Raw genomic sequence first — 22,039 nt, 5'->3', positions numbered from 1 at the left:
GATATTTGAAGCTAGCATAAAGAGCGAAATAATTATTATAGAAATATACTAATGTATAATATTGTGTGTGTTATATTATCTATTTATAAGTATGATGTTTAACTATAATTAGTTTAAATTGTTAATTACTAGTTTTTAAAGAATGACATTTGCTTTTAACAGAGACTCTTAAAAGACAGGATAGGACATTTTTCCATCTTTTTCTATTTGTGAATATTTTTGAATTATTGAAATATATTTATTAATAACAGTACGAATAATGAAATAATATATCGTAATCGTATTTTTACCAATACCATATTTTATTGAATAATAGCAGCTATACGCGTATAAAATATAAAAACATTTCATTAAGAACATAATTTTATTCGTAATTGTTAATGAACATTGCCTTAAATATATTTTCTATTCATCAATCTTACCAATTTAAGTATTTGGATGAACTAAATTAGCGCGCGCTCATATGTGGAAATAGACGCTCTTATTGGTGCAAAATATTGTAAAGTCAAATCGAGCATTCCTATTGGTGTAAAATATTGCAAAGTCCCCACCACTCGCAATTGACAAAAGTCACATAGCGCGGGATGACATTTTACTGTTGAAATTTGTGAAATGAGTATCGTTACGTTATCCCATCATTACTATATAGTACTTTTATCTCGACGTTATCATCATTTCTACACTTTTACATATCTGCATTTTATTTAATCATTTATTAATCACCATTTTGTATCAGCATTTTAATCACCATTAAATATTATAAGTGCTTTCGACACCGCTAAAGACTAACAGGTCTGACTTATTTTGTTTTGCCCAGCTATTAAAGATATGGAAACTAAAATATAGATTTTATTGTATACAATTAATTGGTTCAAGTTTTCTAATATGATATAACGCATAAAAGAAATTTCTTATCAAGATAATTTATATGTTTCCACAATAGTTGTTAAAAATATACGTCCTTTTTCCGCAACAGTGATTAGAACATTTTTTCCCCGAATAGTAATTAATCTTCATTTTGTAATTAACTATAATTTTTTTCCTTTTTAGGATTTTTAAACACAAATATTGTTGAGAGCAGCATATATTAATTCCAATTGTGTAAAATGCCACCGAAAGCACGAAAGGTTATATTTTATCACCTTTAAAAATATATTTTATTAATTCATTTCTTTTAAATTTATGCATTTTTAAACTTATGGTCGAATATCAATATAATTGAGCCATTCACATAATATAATACAAGAAACATGTTAATGTTATTTTCAGGAATCATTAGTACTATTAATAAATATTGGAATAACAAATCCAAATATAGAAAATAATCATTCCTTATTGGAGAAAGCAAAACATATTGCCAAGCGAAAAATTCAGAAAATGGTATTATAAAATTTTAATTTAATGTTATTTATTTTCAATTATTAATATTTGGTATTTTTTAGATTTTCTTCACACCAAAAGATGAAGTTGCAATAATGTTAATGGGTTCCGGTGTTACAAAAAATCGTTTGGGTACAGAATATGTAGAAGAATTTACAGATTTTCAGATTCCAAAATGGGATCTTGTAAAAAAATGTATGGCTTTAAAAGGTACAAACCATTGTTCTAATTGGATTGAAGCACTTGAGGCTGCAGTGTTATTTATGAAAGAAAACACGTATGTTTAAATATATTATGATTGTACCCGTGGAAGTAGTAAAAATGGAAATATTCCAATTTGTATTATAATATCAATTACAATATATTTCTTATTTTAGTTTTCTTCCTTCTACGAGGAAAATCGTTTTGATGTCCGATTTTAACGAAGATCCAGATATTATTTCACAATTTCAAGCAGATAAAATTGCAGATCAGCTTTCAACAAACAAAATTATATTAATCACACTGTAAACATCTATTTTAATTTTGTTATATAAATTATTTTATATAATTTAATTTTATAATTTTATTATTTTCAGATCAGAATCAACTACATCACCTACTCCTACACTTAGTGAAACCCTTCTTAATGATGTCAATGAAAAGGTTTTATCTGTTAAACTATCTATTTTTATAATATGTTACTGTGGATCATTATTTAATCTATTTTATTTACTAGATTAATGGTTACCATATAACGTTTGATAATGCCATATCAGATATGAAATTTTATACACCAATACCATCAAAACCATTTCCATCTTATTATAGCTTAGAGTTACTTGATAAAAAAATACCAGTTGTTTCTTATGCTAAGGTAAGGAGAAATTGTGGAGCAAGAAATTATTTATGTGTATTATGTTATATTATGACTGTTGTAGTTTAATATTGCTGTTTCTATTAGGTAAGAACAACAAAATTTCCATCGTGGAAAAAAGCCAAAGGTAATCAAAAGCTCCGATCAGAAACAAAATACTTAGATAGACAGAGGGTTCCTTATACAGCAGATAACATTCAAAAGGGATACAAATATGGAGGAGTTTTTATTTCAGTACCTGGTATATATTAATTTATTTTTATTACTATAAGTATTATAATCAGTATATTATCATCAGTATATTATTTTATTGTAAATGTAGAGGGTTTAGAGAGGAATATGAGACATAAAGACACTGAAAGAAGTTATCGAATTTACGGGTTTACAGACAGAAATAATGTTGATTTGGAGTGTTTTTACAAAAGTTCCAGTTCTGTTATTTTACCCAATAGTGATGCAAATGTATGTCTTAATATTTTACTTATTATACTTATTTTACTTATTTTACTTATTTTACTATATCGAATTAAGCTACATATCTATCTTGATTTTTTAGAATGTAGTGAAACCGTTTTATAGTTTAGTGCAAGCAATGCATCAAACAAATTCAGTTGCTATTGTGAGAAAAATTTATAAAAAAGGTAGCGTGCCTAGAATGGTTGCATTGTTTCCTTGTATTGATATTCCTGATGAACCATGGGTATTGTAAAATATGTGTTTTTATTATATTATATTATCTTCTGATATATTGTTTAACGTGTTATTTATATTTGTATACAGTGCTTGATAGAAATACAATTAGCATTTGCAGAAGATCGAAGGATCATGGAAACAAGATCCATGAAGTCCACAATTAAACAGTTAAATACTCCACAAAATGAAGCTATAGATAGTTTAATAGATTCTCTGATGTTAACGGATACAGAGTAAGGATACTAGTATTTTGGTATATATAATTAACCATCCTCTATATGATTACACATTTACATTACATTAAACAGAAATGATAGTCAGATCGATGGGTGTCAATGTTTTTTACCAGGATGCATGCCAAATCCTGGTGTACAACATAGATGGGATATGTTATCGTATCGTGCTATTAATCCAGATAAACCATTACCGCCTGTGGAAAATTATTTAAAAGAAATTTTTGAAATACCATCGATAAAAAAAAGAAGTAAATGCCATCTGCAGAAAATTGCGGAGCTATTTCGATTAGAGAGTATAAACCCAAAAAAAGAGAAGTATATATATAAGCATTCTCTACACATATATTAAAGCTTTCATTGTTTGCAGCAATAAAAATATAGTAATATATTTTAAATGATATATTTTATTTAGAAGTGAGACGAAGCAGCAAGATAATATGCAGGTCAATGAGGATATCGATATCGATATCGATACCAAAGAGTCTAATAAAACAGAGGACATAGCTGATGTTGAAACTAATTTGTATAAGGAATCAGTTTTGTCTCTGGATATCTCAGATATTGATCTTGATGAACTGGTATAACAAGAAATAAAAACATATGTTACTGTGTATAAAATATATATATGTATGTATACGTACATATTTGAATGTTTATCTAATGTATTCCATTTTTATTTTAGGCTGCTAACATATAACTTCTACAACTTGCTAAATGATTTATGATGGATTTTTATGATATTTTAAGAATGTCTGAAAGGAAATCTAAGAAAATATCTTGGAATAATTAACAGTGTGTGAAATATTATACATATATTCTATTTTCTTAATAGGATACCTGTTTTACGAGAAATCGATAAAATCGACGTTCGCATTCAGTGTTCGTTGCTAAAACATCTGTCAAGAGCCGGATTATAGAATGTCGATTCAATGAACATCGAACATGGACTAATTATGGACATAGGTATGGAACAATAATTTTAAATAAGAACTTACTACTTGATAATGTTACCTATAGTTTGGCTATTGCACTGTAAGGAATCAAAATTTTTTGTCGTTATACATGGTGCTTTATTTATTAAATAAAAATGTATAATATCCTATCATATTTTCATCTTACTCATATTTTCATCTTATAAACTATAGATATTATAAAATATCACAATATTACAATTATGCTTTTATAATTATGATTATAATTATAATTGCAAAGTACTTAGTAACGAAGTATTATAGCTATCTAATAAGAAAATATACACGAAATTTAATATCACTTTCGAGATAACCAACAGTTTCCTAGTCATTAGTCAGTACACTAATACAATGTCCTAGCATTTTGCATCCTTTGCCATTATAGATAAACATCGATTAAACTTAAAGTAGCCTTACATACATATATTACACAAGTCCTTCTCAACGAGTTAGAACTTCAAAATAGTTATAATTGCAGCGAGAAACCTACTTACTAATAACAAAATTTTTATCAATTACGCAAATGGCTGTTAACATATAAAATTAGAGATACAATTGTAATAACTTAATGTGGCAACATCTGAAAGACATAAAATAATTGTATAAAAGGAATACAAAAACTTTGATTATTATGACTCTTAAGCTCCACAACAATATAATACGATTTGTACAATATACAGTCAATGCTTAATGTTTATATAATTTACAGATAGATATTTCCTACTGATCATTATACAAATTCTATCAAACTAATTTCTTATGATATTTTTTTGCTCTTAAATAAATACGAATGACTGTCGTGATAAACATAAGAATATAACATAAATTAGCATCATTATTGTTATCACAAAATATGGTCTCTCTAACATTGATATGCAGAAAAAATCAGCCTTTTGCTTACAGTTCAAAGTATGTATATATATATATATATATATATATATATATATATATCATTATAGTGAAATGAAAAGATCGAAATAATATATAATTATTATATATTATTTCGATCTTTCCATTTCACTATAATAATATATATATATATTATTTCGATCTTTTCATTTCACTCAGTCGTATATATTGCTGCAATAAAATTAAACAAGACTTCCCTATTTTCGTGGTGTAATTTTTAAACGAAGTCCATTAGCATTGTGTAATACCAATTCACTAGTGAAACGAAGTTGATCCTCTGTATCTAAGGACTTGACTTGGAAATTTTTCAATATATGCAAAATAAGAACTTTGACGATCATCGTGGCATATTTCCACCCTATACAATTACGAGAGCCAGCACTGAAGGGAATGAAAGCATAAGAAGGATATTTTGGTCCATTGGGAAGAAATCGTTCTGGTCGATAAGTATCTGGCTCTGGAAAGTATCGAATATCCCGATGAAGAAGGAACGAATTTACCAGAACCGTCGATCCTACTGGAATTTCATGTCCCACTAGAAACGAATTACTTTATTCAAATTTTCTATCACTGAAAACATATCTTTGTGTACATTTATACTTACAAATGGTAATAGGGTGATAAATTTGTCTTGCGATGAGTGGTGCTACTGGGTAAATTCTCCAAGATTCTTTTATGCACGCTTCTAACCACGTTAATTTGCTTAGTATGTCTAGAGATAATTCTTCCGCTTTTGCTACCTCGTAGTATTCTTCAAGAATTTTTTCCTAAAATGAGAGGTGACAAAGGTACATAGTAATTTAATAATTAGGGAACATTTAATTATATTTATATATATTACACATCGGGAAAATATAGAGAAAAACAAGATATTTATACATTGTAAATTTCGTTATTTAGAAATTGTCGTGAGCATTTTACACACTTTATTGAAAACCAATTATATATAACAATACATAATTTCGATATGCGTATTAAATTTATCCATCCAAGTGTTTTCATTATTTAGTACAACAAACATATACATAAGTAGAGATTATTAATCTACAACGAAATCAATAAATATGTAAAGTAATTTTCTTGGAAAGCCATATGTGAAAAAGTTTTGCTCTATATTGTCAACTTGTTTTATCATGTAAAACCATCTCTTCTCTAATCGTATCATCGGTTGCAGGACATGTAGAAGTATGCGGTGTAAAATTACCTGGTACTGAGGATGTCTTCCTAATGCATACAGGAACCAGGATATGCTGGTCGCAGTGGTATCGTGACCCGCGAACATAAACGTATTCACCTCATCACGGATATCAACGTCACTAAGTACTTCTCCATCTTTCGATAATTCCAACAATAAGTCTAACAGAGCTTGACGTTTATGAGACCGTTCATGGCAATTCTCATCCTTTTTGGCTTTCCACTCGGCTTTTCTTTCCGCGATTATCTAGGCATATTGGATTTAAAATTTAGATAAAGTTAAGTTAATTAACAAGTTATTTTCTACTGTGCGTTTATATTATGGATTGTAAAGGTCTTGTCGAATTTTCCGAGTAAGAGAAATTTCATAAACGATAATGATATAAATATCGTACAGAGATTAGTATTTTTCAGGAGTACATTACTTTAGGGGACGCAAAATTATTGATTTCTAAAATTGTCGTCGTATTGCTAGTGAAACTAATTTTTCGAAGTTCAATTTAATCCTCATATGTGCGGATCAAGCAGATAATGGCTAGAAAGAGCCAAGAGAAAAGTAGAAGGAAAAATTATATGTATTTACTTTGTTAATGAATCCATGAGTAACACGAAGTGCCCGATCGTACTCTTTACCCCAGCTTGTTAGCTTAAAGATCGGGTCAAAAGCCATCCACACATTTAGAAATCTTCTTTGCGAGATGGAAGCTAATCTGGAAGAGATATATGTATAAATGGCATACTTGACATTTGCTCTAATGTGCGTTTAGTAGAAAATACTCTTACGTGTTCACAGCCAGCACATATTCGTTTTCAAAATTTTTTTGCGCATTAATGTTACATCCCATGGAACTATCTGTAATGTTAGAAAACAAAGATGTAAAAAATTTTCCTAAATATTTTTGTTTCTTTCTTTTATATTTTTCTCGGGGTAATTTACGATTTGTTTGTACAAACATTCGGAGTTAGGGCGGATATTACGTTTAAGATCATTCGTGAGAATTAATTGTACGATGCTGGTTGCACGGAACAAAGTACGTAATGTAGGGATTCAGACTAATTGGTCAGAATCGAGAGCACCGCGCGTAGACTATCGAAGCTACGCGAAGTTTTTCACAATTCATCCCTTTGACTAAGGTGACCATAGTCGTGAATGGAGATTTGTTTAAATTGATTCCCAGTATACCAATCTGTCTAACAATAAGAAAGAGCGCAGTAAAAGCCTATTGTTTAAATTGATGAAATTATTCTAATCTAGTTAACTTCAACTTGTGTGTTACAATGGTAAAAGACAAAAGTAACTGGAAGATAAAATAAATGCAAATGCTTCCTGTATGATTATTCGTATGGTTTACACGTAGTACAGAGATATGTAGAGCATATTACTTTTTTATATTTATCGTATGGTATCAAATTGATACAAGAGACGAATTAAGGTTAACAAAATTCTATTATAGTTGAAGGAGGCAATGGAAACGTTTGATTCTTTGTTGTTTGAAAGATGCCCTGTGCATAAGATGCCACACGAGGAGAAGAATCGATAAATAAAAACGGAAGTTTTTTACGATGTACAAAATTTTTTAAGTGTCATACACATGTTATCAAGAGGAAATGGCTATGTTGCTCACTACTCGTCACTGGGGATCGGACGAATCGTTTAGTTGCTTTAGCAAGACATTCGTGAGCAAATTCACAAAATCACAAGAAAAGCCGAACAATGACAAGTCAGTTTCGGCGTCCGATCATCTGCCTGAAGACATTTCTCGGAAACAGACAGCGAAACGCAATGCGTTGAATGTTTCATCGAAAATTGCAAAATCGAAGACGACTAAGGCCTACAATAACATCGTCTTGGAATCTAGTCACGTAGGTGTACGACTTCGATCACGACATCGTAATCGATCGATCATGACATCTAAAACCATATCTACATTGAAAAATATGATTCATAGCGAAACTCCGCTTATATGAATTTCATTTTCCACTAAAGAAATTTTAGTAACGCCTGATTAACCGAACTTTAGCCAAACTCCTATTACTTGAACTATCGCGAAGCGTCGATCTACTTTTATGTCGATTCCTTTTCTGCATCAGGTAAAAGCATCGGCACTTCTATACGAAATAACAGATCGCACTAATCAGTTAGCCCAACCACGCGTTCGAACCATTGAAGAAAAGCTGACTCAGACACGGCCGAATTCAGTACAGATTCCGAAAGCATCGTCACGTATTATTGAGCTTTCTAAGCCACGGATTCCTTATCAGTATCCCCCTAAACCAATTGGATACGTTGCGCCTGGTGCTCTCACGGCCGTCGGTTGGTATCCTTTTCTTTAACGCGCTTCTCGTCGAAATAATTTTTAACGAATTACAAGCTTATTGTTTCCGCCGTTTTGTATCGCTTTCGTGTTGCTCTTTAAAAACTCGGATTGCTTCCTGTTATTTCTGGTAGTTTGGGACATTTTTGCCGATGAAATAACTGTACCAAATTAATGATAATAACGGTTGACTTAAGTTAGACAGGTTATTAAATTCACTATTCGATTCTAATCGTTCAATTTGCTACTGTGAGATACGTTTATCGTTAAATAACTGGTAATTTGAATTTTTTTGCTAGCCACTCAGCGTATAATTGAATTATCGAAACCAAAAAAGAAGCGGAGATCGAAAGTGTCGAGCAAAAGAAAATCAAAATTGCATAATGAAAAGTCACGGTAATAACGAAACTGAAATTTTCTAATTTTTTCGTATAGTATTACCATCTTTGATAAATAATAAATAACGCGTATAAGCGCAATTATTATGAATCTAGCGGCTTTTCCTCCACATTTTTTGCACCTTTCTTTATGTCCATAAAAATAGCGATAAATCTTTCTTAATTACCTGGCAGTAATAAAATAATGTCATATATGAATATTAATGAGTAGTATGAAGAGGAGGACAAAACCATACTTATTCATTAAAAAAGTACAGTATTACTATGCAGGGTAGTCACCGTAAGGCATTACAAACTATTTTATCTGTTTTTAGCAGAAGCTACAAAATTCTTCTTTACTATTTTATGATGCATTGGGCTCTTTTTTAAATTAGTAAATAGTATACTTCCCTTGATAAGGAAGAGTTGAATAAAATGACACGTTATATTTACGTTTTCTAATAATTTATTTGGAAGTAAACAATGTTTGTTGTAGGTATTTACTTTTTTCTTTTCCGACGTATGATTAAAAAGACGTGATTAGTCTTGCGCTTTGAAACAATACATACAATTCTAAAAATAACGTAGTTAATTCAAATGATTGCGTTTAAGGGAGGCGTATAAGTTAACTGAATTATTCACGTTGCGTATCTGATGTAAAAATAAATCTTGTTATTACAGAAGTTACGTAAGGCGCGGTAAAAAGAAGTTGGATCATAAATACATTGCGTTGCTTCGTCATAAGAATGATCGAAAAATGAGGAGCAAGAAGAGACAATTGAAAACTTCAAACTCTGACAGGACCATTATCATGGTTGGCTTGAAATTGAAGGATGATAAGAAAACTCGTCGACATTCCTGACTACTGAGAACGAAGCGTCATGTTTTCTCACTGTCGTTCGCAGTTTCATAACACAGTCGCTGTTTCTAATTGTGCGTAATGAATTTTCCACCCGTATGTAATATTTTAACGTCTACTTATACATGATAATAAGCGTTGTTAAATCAGCGAAATTTACAAACTAATTTATTCTAGGAATAACTCTATAAATTTTGTATAGTATGTTTTGTACGAATAATTATTCGATCGCTATGAAAAATTACCGGTGGAAATAGTCATCCGTGATGGCGATCAATACTGATTGCATCATATGCACTTTGGAATGCAGATCCGTGATCATGCGACAATACGCACAATCGATTTGCGTTTCTCCTTCGCTCTATTTGAAAATATCGCGCTTGATATATATACAGTGCTGTGAATAATTATAGACTCAAACACATTTTCTGCATTATTCCTTCAATGTTTCCGTGAAACCACATATCACGTCTGGATATGTTGAGTAAAATTGTTTTTGTAAAGAGTAAATTGAACGCTAGAGGATATCAGGAGATGTTATATGACAGAAAGATAATATTTATATTTATATTATAATATGGAATTATACATATACGATTTTGCTAATTTTTGTTTTGATATTATGAAAAATCAAAAAATGAGGTTGAGTTTATAATTATTCACGGTATTGTATGTATTATGAAATGTACTCCCATAAACTTTAAAATCAATTTTCATAGTCAAGAACTAGAGCGACGATACGCAATATTGAGTAGTCTTACCGCATATTATATCCAACGCCGCTCGTTTGGCATAAGGAACAATGTCGAATTCTGGTTTATCGACTTCCTGACTTAGGCACGAGATTAATATTTGGGCTTCTCTGATTGCCGTCTTCAAGTATACTTCCAGAAGACCACTGTGGAAGGTTGGTGTTAGCAATTTCCTGCGAAAATGCCATTTCTCACCTAGAACATGGTGGACGATTTATTACGTTTAATTTTTCATTCTTTTTCTCTCGGTTATTCTTGTGAAAGGTTAAAGAAATGAATCAAAAGGGTTTAAATTAAGAGTCACAATGAGAAAATGGTTAATGGTGTACTTCCGGACAAAAAGATAGCAGGTGGCATAAATCTGGAAAATTTTATTGAATAACGAACAAAAATACAGAGATATATTTCATTAATTTAACAAGTTAAGTTAGCTTTTTATAGTTTTGAAGTGGAAACAAATATTTTTTTACAAATATGGTAAGAATTTTCAGTCGGTCAAAATGACAGTTCAAACGCTGTTCAAGAGTGAAAATTTACTCGTGTTTATCAAAGATTACCATGTTAATATTTCGTATAGCTTCCTTTATTTTTTACAACTGCTATCATTCTGATTTGTAACGATTTAAATAGCATTTCGATTTTACTTTGACCTATTTTTTCTCATTTGTGGGCAATGCAGTTTTTCAAATTATTTATATTCTGAAATTGCCGTCCATCTTCGTAAAGTCTTCTTGCGAGCATATCCCAATAATTTTCTATTATATTTAGGTCAGTTGACCTTGCTAGCCATTGTAAAACATGGATGTTTTTCTCCAAGAATTACTTCTTTACCGACCGTATATCGTGGACCGCGATATTATCGTTTTAGTGCACAAAGTTTTCATACATGCATATTTAATCGATTTTTTTTTAATTGATCACAAGATAAAATTCTATTCTCGGAATCTAGATTCTTAATGCATTTTTGTGAGTTTGAAAACACGAATTTGATTAAAAAAGAGCTGTTATGTCATTCAACGTTTCTTCGACTTAATCAATTCTTCGCGTTCACGCAATTTCGCTTTGGGTGCAGGTTAAAAATTCCGAGGAATATTTTGTTCGAGGTACCGTAGAACATAAAAAATATTCAGACAGTAGAACGTTATAAAGAACTCGACTCGAGTTCGTTCGTCACACAAATTTTTGCTACTGGTTGTCTGGCTGGCAATCTGCTGAAATTTCTCAACCGAAAAAATGCTGGCATGCAACGGTTAAATGTAGCCTCCAGAAATTAGTGGCCGGCCAAGTAGATCGGGCTGATTCGATCTACCTGTAGAACTTTTTTTTCATCGCTTTCGAACGTATCGTTTCTTCTTCGCGTGAACCTTTGGGCGTGGGTAGGTTCGACATGTGCGAGTTTTTTCATTCTTGCAAAGGTTTAACGTGCTATGGTACTCGACTAGATGCGGAATACTGTTTTTTCGACAGTTGAATCGCTAATTATTATCTGGCCTGGTCTTTCGACCAATTTTTCTTGAGTCTAAATTGAAAATATTTTTTGACATTAGCAAAATACGATTGGACGAGAAATGACCAGAGGAGCGAAGCAGGATTAAATGGACGCGAGATAGAAACTTACGGATCGTATTAAGTGGTTCCTTGTAGTACTCACCAGTGCTTGTTACCAAACCGGAACCAAGCCAAGGTCGTAAGTATCCATACTCCAAGCTTTTATCGATGTGAACACTACTGCTTAGCAGTGGCTGTATCGCTTCTGCTTTGTAGAGGAAGATAAACGGTCGCATGCCTACCCAAACCAAATACATATCACCTAATTCTTTTCCCCATTTCAGCATCTTTTTGAAGGCTTCTGTAACACATAAACGTCCTTTCTTTAATTCTAAACACGACGAACAAAATCTTTAATAAGAGTAATATCTTTTTAATTTTCCTAGGGAAATTTTTATCGGAGGTACTTGCGACTTTTTGTTATCGACGAACTGATACCGAATTTCGGTCGGTAATTTGTAAATGTAATGCACAAAGATAAGTTATCGGTTGAAAGTTTGATCAATGTGATTGGAAAGCAATTCAGAAAATAAACAGGGAAGGTATATGTTTTATATGATATTGGACGGTTTCGTATTGCTTCTTCGACTCGCCAAATAACGAAGGAATGTCGAATAGACGCATCCTCCGGGGAGAGGGGTAGATTCTCGCGTAAAATTTTTTTTGGGCCAACTACTAGTTGTACAGGATTAAATAGATTTCTGACACGCAGATATAATCTTGAAGTACGAGTGTAATTTTTTTTTATTTCAACTATAGTTACGCTGCATAATATAATAATGCTACACGCTGCTACACTGGATGTTCCTTATGTTTTTAGTGAAATTCATTCAGTGATCGATTGAAATCGAGCCACGGAGTGGGGAAAATACTAAACAAGACTCGATAAACAGACTTTTGCTCACATCAGATTCTCTAATATCGAGTTTCAGAGAAATTGCAAGTTATGTGCAGTTTTTGATCTTTGTCCCGAATACTCAGGCGATGGATTTCGCTCACATAATCGTACGACTATCCGACCTTGTTTTCGAGTTATAGCGAGTTTTTCTTTATCAAACTAAATCTGCATACCTTCGCATTTAATAATCTGGCATTTATTTATTTATGCGTGAGATACTGAGATGAAGAATTAGAATACAAGGTTCAATGTCAGATATTGCGTTCTGCTTGTAAATAAGGTAAATCACATTAGCTCAACTGCTTCCTTCTGTCTCCGCCTGCCGCCCTCTGTAGGATTATTTCAACATAAAACTCGCTGTAACTCGAAAACAAAGTCAAATAGCAGACGTGTATTATGCGAGAGAAACTTTAGGGACCTCGAAGCACTGATCGGAGAAGTGCACCGAGACGTGGGAACGAAGGGGCCTGCGATATAGAAAGAAGAAGGAGACAGTTCGTACAACAGAGTAACAGAACAAAGAAGAGATTCACGAAGGTCTGGAAGGAAATATTCTTATCTGAAATGAGGTGGAGATCGAAAGTGTCGCAGTTTTGTAAGATCGTCGATGTTTCCATGTGATTTGCAGCGGTCGTTGACCCCAGACATTGTTCGTACAGAAACAGACTTTTTGCAGTAATCATCGCGGCCAATCAAGTCATTGCCGTATCTCTAAGCTCGTTTCAGCCTCGTGGCGCGAATTACCTACTTGTTAAGAAGACGATGCACAGCGTTTGAGAACGATCGTTCGATCCGGAAAAAGTTATAATATGTTCGCCGTTCTCTCTATTATTTCGTTCTTCCTCCAAGTTTCTATATCCTTAACGATCCATAACTACCTATAGAAATCGTTTAAATAAGATAGTATGTATGTACAGGGTGTCATAAAAGAAGCGCTATCATTTTACTGAGAAATAATTTCTACCTAAAATAAGATAAATATGTATGTATATTTTTATTAGTCGAGTCTTTCCAATTATGTATATGCGAGATAGGACATTGGCCAAATGATTTTCACTGCTTTACAAATTTTAGAGAAACCACAAAAATATACCACCGTGGAAAACGGTAAAATATCACGAAACGTACCTGGGCAAGAGGCTAACAGGGAGACACCACGTATGAAAGAAGATAGAATAAATGAAAATAACAAGAGGACATGCGTATTAGCTCGCAGGAAGACAACCCTATCTGAATCCTGAAAACAAACTATTAATCTACAAAGTTATCAGAGAATCTATCTGGACGTATGGCATCGAATTACGAGGAACAGCAGCTGACAGCCGCATTAAAAAAATAGGATCAATGCAGTCGATAATACACGACACAGTTGTGAATGGTTCGCGGTATGTTCGTAACGATGACCTCAGAAAAATCCTGGAATGCTCTGCGAACAAGTAGCTAGTTGCTACAAATAGTTAGCAACACGTACACGTTAAATTTATCTCGAAGATTGGTGAAAGCACATCCGGGTAAGAGAAAACGTCTTTTTCCAAGGAAAAAGTCTGCTTAGGTCAAGAGAGCGAGAGAGAATTTAATGACTTTCTGTCACAATATGGGAAAAATTTCTTTCAAGATTACGATAGTATCGCGCGTCGTATGAGACGTAGCCCCATCTTGCTGAAACCATATGTTTTCCAAGTATCTGACCGACCCAATTCAGGCGGCAGGAACATATCGGGTTGCCGATGCGTTCCAAGTTCTTAAGAACAACGTCTGGTGCAATACGGGAGGATCGTTCGCACAACTCTCGCTCGACTACATCGAAGACCAACTCGACGCAATCGAGTTTCTTCGAAGCGTAAGGCAGATTGAGAAAAAGCCACGGGACATAGGTAGATTTGTAGAAGAAACTCGTTGAAGTTCTATTACAGACTGGCGATACAAAAAAATGGTGGAAGTTAGGCCAGTTGCTAGGCAAGGGGTGTGGACACTCGAATTTCCTGACTTGGCATTTTCTCGAGATGGACGAAGCGAAGAGAAGGAGTAATCGACGAGTGGATATTTCGAAGGAAGAGAAAGTCAAACCTAACCCTAACCTAACCCTATGTCGCCGTCATATCAGGTAGCAACAGGCCCTGAGGCGACCGCTCGTGACGTTCGAGTGCTCGGTTAACGGTTCGCAGGCAATCGAACGATAAAGCGTGGCAAGTTTAAGAAAAGAGAAAGAAGGTAAGCTGATTCCAAAAAACTGCGCATCGTTAGGTTTTCCTTTGTTACAAACAGTCTTGTTGATTGCTCGAACTATTTCTAAAGATTCGACGGCTTTACCGAATTCAAAATTTGTTGCAGCGCCACAATACGATCGTCGTTATACGCTATTCTCTAAAGCAATGAGAATGTTGCAAAGTGAAGGAACAGGATAGATCCAAACCAGAAAGACTGGTATTGCAGTTCTAGCAAAAGAGAAGTGACTGTACGCTGACACTGACCGGACGTTGACCGGCAAAAATGCAACGCGAGGTCATCGAGTAGTAATGATTCGTAACAAAAAGAACAAGCATACTCTCTCGTAGACCTTGGCGCGAACGAGACGCTTACGCTTTCCTTCGGATCATGGTGAATTCGAGTCATCGCCACCGTTTGCTTTCTCTGGTACGCTAGTGGTGTCATCGTTCATTGGGAACGTACTTGCTAATCTCTAGGAAATTTCATCCAAATTATGTCACGCTAGGATAATGTTCCCTTAGTAATTAATTCGGTATCGATATAATACCAACTATAATTACGCGACAGATACATGTACATGTTGATTACACAACATCATGTACGGTTTATATCCGAACGAGAGTATCGGTGGTTAAACGATTTCTTAAAATCATCGTTATTGCTAAGAACTTTTTGCTTTTTCGCGCCACGTGTAATTGCATACAAGAATCATAACGTTATTCAGGCCGCGAACGACCTCGACCCGCTTTTTTCTTCGTCTGGTTATGCGCGACAGGCTAACCATTTATCTTTAGCGTTCAGCGGGCAGAGGTGGATAAATCCTCCTTTCTTTTTTCCTCTTTCTTTCTCGTGACTTTCTGTTTGTTTCGCCAGTGCACGTCGGATGAACGTCTGGTTCGCGAGCGCCTTTCCCCAACCGAATTAAAAGTCGTTTTCCAAACATCGAACTTTATCATTCACGATGACCGCTACTTTCGACACGCGTTGAAAATGAATTATTAGACCGATGCATACGAAAAACCGTTTCTTCGAAGTTCCAACTTCCCGTGCCAGTACCACCTATTCGATTTTCGACGATTATTTCATGATTTTCGAATGTGTTACCAGCCGCGTGTTTCCGAACAACTTTTCCCTCATAGTTGCTGAAATACCCGCGGAGAATACTGCCTATACTTGCGCGCCAAATTGAAATTAAAATCTTGAATTTTCTCAACAACAAAGAGATAGCAGAACGTTATCGATCACTGGCGCCTACGTGTGCGGTTTAAAAGATACCGATGCAGCGTCCTTCTTAGGCCAATATCACGAATGTACCATTCGATAGATAGCAGGAATTCATGATCGAGTGTAAAATTATTAGATAATTCTGGAGATAATGAAACCAGTTTACGAGTAGGTAGAACCATTACGTTATTATACCATGTTCGTTATAATGCTCGTTTGTTTAATCGAGAAAGAAAATTTACCCATTCGTAACTTTGGAATAAAAGGGTTGATAACGATGAACTATTTTTTAATCTTATGTAGATATATCAAGCCCATGTAACTTTTGTAAAATTCCATTCTATATCTTCGATTTAGTTATTTTTTTTTTTTTTTGTGGGAAGAGGGGCAAAGGTGAAGCGCAAAGATAGCTTTTATATAATATTTTTAGATTATATCTTAACACATTTAGACTAAACTTCCTTTTGGGGTAGCAAATCTTTATTTGAACCTTCTTCGCACGATCTGATAGCGATCGACGAGTAGAATCGCGGTGCAGGGTTTAAACGTCGACGTTCGTTTATTGAGAAATTATGGCTCGTCAAATTTTGGTACTTTTAGCCCACTCTATCGTGTGTAACTTACCCTATCTTATGCATTGGAGATAGACCGTTGGTGATATAAGATAGCGTTAGTCACTGTTGACATTATGAACATTATCGTCGTAGTATTAACTGGGCTATTACTTCTCCGGTCACCGGAAGTCCGAACACGTTGTCCAAAATGATATTTACCAAGTCGATTGATATATCGGTCGCGATTTTTAAATTGGTGTAAATCAACGGACTCGAAACTGTTATGTTTAGGACTATTTGCCGTATCGATTCATATATTGATTACGGTCAATGGATTTCTAAGCTGAGAATTGTTACACAGAGCGTGTTATAAACGTGGAACCTACTCGAGCAGTGCACAGCAGCTATCCGACTTTGTTTCAAATTATTATCGGTGGAATTTTTGAAAAATTGCAAAGTTCTTCGACACGCCGGCTGCAAGTTTGGACACAGGCCGAGGATAGCCATTTCGAGCACTTCGTACGAAGATAAACTGTCGCGGGCCATTGAAACAGAAAAATGTCTGTAACTTTGAAAGAAGGTCGGATGGGACACGCGTCCACGCGAAACTTTTTCGTTGCTTCTGCGCCTCGTGTCCACTCCTCGAGTAGGTTCCACATGTTATGACACGCTCTATATTTCGTCCTTATTCACCAAATACTATCGGGAGATTAAAAAAAGAGTGGCGCCCCGGAACGGAGTTTAACCGCGAACTGTTGCAACGCGTAATTCTTGAACCGATGGACTCCGATACTTTGCACCGTTATATTTCGTCTATATTTCTCGATTGCTATCGAACCATGCGAAAAAGGTATTAAAAAGAGGTGTCGTCGCGAAACGAAGTTGACGATATTATAAAATACTTTATATTCGTTCGATGCACCAAAAAAAAGATCCGTATGGTTAACATTCTCGCTACGCTATTTTACTATATATTAATAATTATATATTATATATTATATAGCAATACTAAACAACGTACGTGATTATCTACGAAATCCTTCACTTTGTTACTATAAATCATACGTATTTACAATGAGATAATTCCCGATATCGCATATAAATATATTTAGATGCTCTCTTTTAATCTCTTTTATGGAAATAAGTGTATTATTCGAAGATAAGGTTCGCGGTAGATGACAGTTCCTTTCGGCATTGTGTTACACGAAACTACGTAATCGAATCTGCCGCATATTTATCAGGAGTATCAAGTGCACCACTGTACTGTACCGGTAGCGCACCAGCATCGCGCAATTTAGCTTTCACCGGTGTAAATTACGCGTTTACCTGTTGTTACGCGATACCGAAATACCGACCTCGAGTGTCTCCGCTCTCGATATCGGTGCATCTGCCTGCATGGTCAATGGCGCGAATTTCTTTGATGTCGAGGTTATCGCAATCTTGTACAAACTTGGAAATAACAGTAAGTAAATACGCGAGCACGCAGAATTACGTACGTGGTCGAATCTCACGGATATCTCCGATATCTCGTATTTTTGAGGAATATTTACCAATGTGATATATTCGCCATATAATATTTATCAACCTGACGATCTACTTGTTGCAAAAATGCGCCAATTATGGAATTTTCTGAGCTTCGTATTTCGAACAAATACGCAACGAGTAACGAATACCAAAATGTGTATCATAACGCGATAATCGTGCACATGATTAGCACGTAGCAATACTGCGACAGTTACGCTTGCGTAAAATAGCGTTCGTGGGCCGTGGCTACCTGTTGAATTGTTTCACGCAAATTTACGTTTTCGAGAGTATCATAGTATTATTGGATGCGCTGTTACTTTGGATATTTTATATACTTCTTATTGCGTTCATTTTTGCAATTTTTCTACGAATTCGTAGAAATCTACGGTCTTGTAATATCGAAACAGGTCACTGCAACTGTATCACACTCCCTAAACCGTTAACTCGCATAACGCTTAATTCAATTGCCTCACAATTTTTTCACCAACTATCTGCGACAGAATAATTTATTGCTTTAGCGGGGCAAATGAAAAATGTCGGAATAGATTATATTTGACAGTGGTCAATTGTGAAAACGAATTTCTTCGGGATAATCTATATCACGAGTGCCATTCGTGTCTGTCACATTTGAACCATAATCTACGATTCACGCCACGTGTATATTACTCGACTTTGTATAGCAACGGATTAAGAAACGACACGCGAATCGAATCGTCGCAGAAACGATCGTGTAATTCAGCGTTTTCATACTTTACAGCTAAAAACGGATTTCTTAAATTTATAGGTGTGCAAGGTATATTTGTAGCGCGGGAACGACGAGACGAGGGCTAGATTTCTCTTCGAAAAAACATTCTCCTAGCCGTTCTACGCGAGACGTTAAATTTTTTAACTAACGATCGAATAAACGGTTTTGCAATTAATCTTGTATAGGAATATTCCCAGTTTGATTAAGTTAGGCTAAGAGTCGAGTCACATATAGATAACGTACCAAATAACGTATCGCAAAAATTGAAAGAAATTGTAAGAGAGTCTACAGCTTATGCTACGAATAGCCAAAGTGGACGGTGTCTCAGAAAACATATCGCTTACCTTCCGGACTGCAACATAATTGATACGCGTTGCCAATGATGGGCAAAGCAGGCGGGTATGGCACTTTTCTTAGGGCATACAGAAATTTCCCTCGTCGGACCACCAATAGCAGAACGATTAACATCAAGCACATGGACAACATTAACGTCAGCCACGATCCTCCTGTGGCGATCATCGACAAAGACATTCCAAACGAGTACGACGAATCTGTTAAGGAGATTTCTCAATAGTAAAGATAGATACTGGCGTGCTCGTATAGAAATGCGGAAAATCGTTGTGCAAAGGATGATGAATCTTGAGAGAGGGAGAAAAGATAAAAAGAAGAGGGGCAAAGAAGGCGAGAGTGAGGGTCAAGCTACCCCCTAGGAACCACTTTGACGAACTAAGCGGCAATCACAGTACGGCCGAAGAATAACGACGAAAAGGAAGAAACGGAGGAAGAGAGACTGCCCCGGTCGCGTGCAACGCGTGTCATGGAATGACTCCCTGTCGGTTATGCGTGGTCGTACGAAAGAGTCGCCCTTATATACTACTGAATGCTCTGTGTACTACTACTACATCAGCGGCCAGTGGCTAACTCCTCCACCAATAGAAACAAACACGTGAGACGTGCATGTATATGTACGATGCGAGGCGTCGACTGACTCTACGTACAAAGGTAGAGCCCCCATTTCTTTGTATGTGTGTTACTGAAAATGTGTATAAAATTTACATTTGCACGGAATATCGGTTCATACGCCGCATGAATTTTTCCGATAGTACACGCGTACCATGCTCCAGCCTCTTCGATCGCGCGATTCATATTTATGCGCAACGATTTGCAGGGACAATACAAACGGTCAGTTATCCTATAGAAAATCGAGTTTCGTGAATGCCTGTACGTTCTCCACATCGTCCACGTTGTCCATGTTTGTTATGTGCACGCGTATAAATAATACATGCGAATAGTAACAATGTGAAAGATACACGAGAGATTACGAACGATTCGAACGCTATCGGTTCAAGCTACGTTTACATTCAAGGATTTCTCGGCGAAATAACTTGTCACATACGGTGATCTACTTTTTTGATCGTTTTGTTCGAGAAGTATCGCCAATACCCGGTCCAACGGACGATGAACGAACGCCTTTACAAAATATACTTTGCAAATTGTGTCAGTCTCTGGTATTTCTTTAATCTGAATCTAATTATATCACTCAACTAATCTAATTATATATCGCAGCGTTAAAAACGTATTTTTACTTCGAATAAAATACGAGAAAATTCGATCTTGACGCGAGATTAGAAAAATCTAAAAAGGAAAGCGAAGTTGGTTTGGAAATTGGTTGTTTCGAGCGGTTCGTGCAAAGGTGCAGCCGAACTCGTCGAAGCATAATGTAAATTTCCCAAGACATATTTTTATCAGCGAATCGCACTCGAAACAGGCCTATTAATTCTCCTGATAATTATTACTAAACGCATTCTTGTGCGAGTTCGTGTTTTCTAGAATATAATTAAAAAAGTACAGACTTGGTAGAAAACCGTATTACGATTTAAAAATTAATGTCCTATATATTTTGACGTATCGTGTATACTCTGCGTTTAAATTTCCTATAAATGCATAAAAATTTGCGCTCTACTTATCATCAACGACGAAACATTTAACCTTTGTGATCTGGAAACGTAACGGATGATGAACGTATCCATGTTTTTCAGGTTTAAGAATTACATTGACCGTGCCTCCTGCACGTTGTTCTTAATATCGTAAATATACATAACGTAATACACGAAAGAAAGCTACCGTTTTCACGAGAAGAAAGTTATCACTTTGCTTCGCGCGTAATTACGAAATGATTTCAAGAATTTTAGATGAAATACATAGGTATGTAGCGTATCTCTAACAATCTTTCCACGGACACGACCAAACACAATCAAACTGTTAATCTTCGCTAAACGAGTTGCCACTTTCACTGCCAACGTTCGTTTCCTCGTAGTCGTTACTTTTGATGGACAGAAAATTTCCGTGAAGAATTCCAAACTAAACGAAAACACAGCTCAACGTTTGCCTGAACGTGCTGACAACGTTCTCTCTCCAAGAAGATATTTTAATCGGTGCCAATGTTGCACTTTCGATTTCGACTCCCTTTGCATCTCTTTCGAAATCATCTACTTGTACAGGCAATGATCCATTCACTGACAATGGCGAGTCTGATTTGATTAAGCACATGCCAAATTACGAACACTGTTAGGCGCGAACCGAAAGAATCCGACGATCGAACAAAGGCTAAGTTCAGATAAACAACGAAGACGAAGCGATGCACACGAGATGTATAAAAATGTGATTGAAAAAAGCACGTAAATCCGCGAACGAGACGCAGGATGCTTCGAGTAAACGAATTTCGAGTTATCTTTGAGAACGCAAGTAAGACCAGCGGTCGATACTCGTTAGGAGTTTCTATCCGAATGATCGCCA

General features: G+C 35.1%; 3 protein-coding genes across 3 annotated transcripts; 2 read left to right on the top strand and 1 right to left on the bottom strand.

The window, feature by feature from the left end:
* The first annotated feature begins 373 nt into the window (after window positions 1-373).
* LOC117211930 (X-ray repair cross-complementing protein 5-like) lies at window positions 374-4,272 on the top strand. The gene is made up of 14 exons (XM_033456272.1): window positions 374-792; window positions 1,051-1,127; window positions 1,270-1,380; window positions 1,443-1,657; window positions 1,758-1,886; window positions 1,959-2,025; window positions 2,099-2,236; window positions 2,324-2,477; window positions 2,559-2,698; window positions 2,793-2,936; window positions 3,017-3,162; window positions 3,238-3,480; window positions 3,578-3,743; window positions 3,848-4,272. The coding sequence occupies exons 2-14, from the start codon at window positions 1,107-1,109 to the stop codon at window positions 3,860-3,862; spliced, it is 1,689 nt and encodes a 562-aa protein (XP_033312163.1). The 5' UTR covers window positions 374-792; window positions 1,051-1,106; the 3' UTR covers window positions 3,863-4,272.
* Window positions 2,966-20,275, bottom strand: LOC117211931 (cytochrome P450 4c3-like). The gene is made up of 9 exons (XM_033456273.1): window positions 19,588-20,275; window positions 12,194-12,391; window positions 10,552-10,737; window positions 7,023-7,092; window positions 6,823-6,949; window positions 6,250-6,486; window positions 5,650-5,812; window positions 5,244-5,580; window positions 2,966-3,467 (listed from the first exon to the last, which is right to left on the bottom strand). Coding segments are annotated over exons 1-9 (1,506 nt in total). The 5' UTR covers window positions 19,775-20,275; the 3' UTR covers window positions 2,966-3,466.
* On the top strand, window positions 7,209-9,994 carry LOC117211933. The gene is made up of 4 exons (XM_033456276.1): window positions 7,209-8,102; window positions 8,331-8,553; window positions 8,854-8,950; window positions 9,613-9,994. The coding sequence occupies exons 1-4, from the start codon at window positions 7,848-7,850 to the stop codon at window positions 9,791-9,793; spliced, it is 756 nt and encodes a 251-aa protein (XP_033312167.1). The 5' UTR covers window positions 7,209-7,847; the 3' UTR covers window positions 9,794-9,994.
* Window positions 20,276-22,039: the final 1,764 nt, after the last annotated feature.

The sequence above is a fragment of the Bombus bifarius genome, unplaced genomic scaffold (assembly GCF_011952205.1).
Source record: "Bombus bifarius isolate JDL3187 unplaced genomic scaffold, Bbif_JDL3187 scf7180000008265, whole genome shotgun sequence".
Lineage (NCBI taxonomy): Eukaryota > Metazoa > Arthropoda > Insecta > Hymenoptera > Apidae > Bombus > Bombus bifarius.
The sequence above is the reverse complement of the archived record's forward strand: the minus strand, read 5'-3'. Positions and strand labels throughout refer to the sequence as shown.

What these genes read in the sequence shown, in the direction of transcription:
- LOC117211930 (XM_033456272.1), top strand. Translation starts at nt 1,107, where the DNA reads ATGCCACCGAAAGCACGAAAG. An exon ending in TGCCACCGAAAGCACGAAAG is followed by an intron (nt 1,128 to 1,269) that starts GTTATATTTTAT and finishes TGTTATTTTCAG; the next exon opens with GAATCATTAGTACTATTAAT. An exon ending in CTGATGTTAACGGATACAGA is followed by an intron (nt 3,163 to 3,237) that starts GTAAGGATACTA and finishes TACATTAAACAG; the next exon opens with AAATGATAGTCAGATCGATG.
- LOC117211933 (XM_033456276.1), top strand. Translation starts at nt 7,848, where the DNA reads ATGGCTATGTTGCTCACTACTCGTCACTGGGGATCGGACGAATCGTTT. An exon ending in TCGTCTTGGAATCTAGTCAC is followed by an intron (nt 8,103 to 8,330) that starts GTAGGTGTACGA and finishes TTTCTGCATCAG; the next exon opens with GTAAAAGCATCGGCACTTCT. An exon ending in TTGCATAATGAAAAGTCACG is followed by an intron (nt 8,951 to 9,612) that starts GTAATAACGAAA and finishes TTGTTATTACAG; the next exon opens with AAGTTACGTAAGGCGCGGTA.
- LOC117211931 (XM_033456273.1), bottom strand. Translation starts at nt 19,774, where the DNA reads ATGTCTTTGTCGATGATCGCCACAGGAGGATCGTGGCTGACGTTAATG. An exon ending in GGCGTTGGATATAATATGCG is followed by an intron (nt 7,093 to 10,551) that starts GTAAGACTACTC and finishes CTAACATTACAG; the next exon opens with ATAGTTCCATGGGATGTAAC. An exon ending in CTCATGGATTCATTAACAAA is followed by an intron (nt 6,487 to 6,822) that starts GTAAATACATAT and finishes CAATATGCCTAG; the next exon opens with ATAATCGCGGAAAGAAAAGC.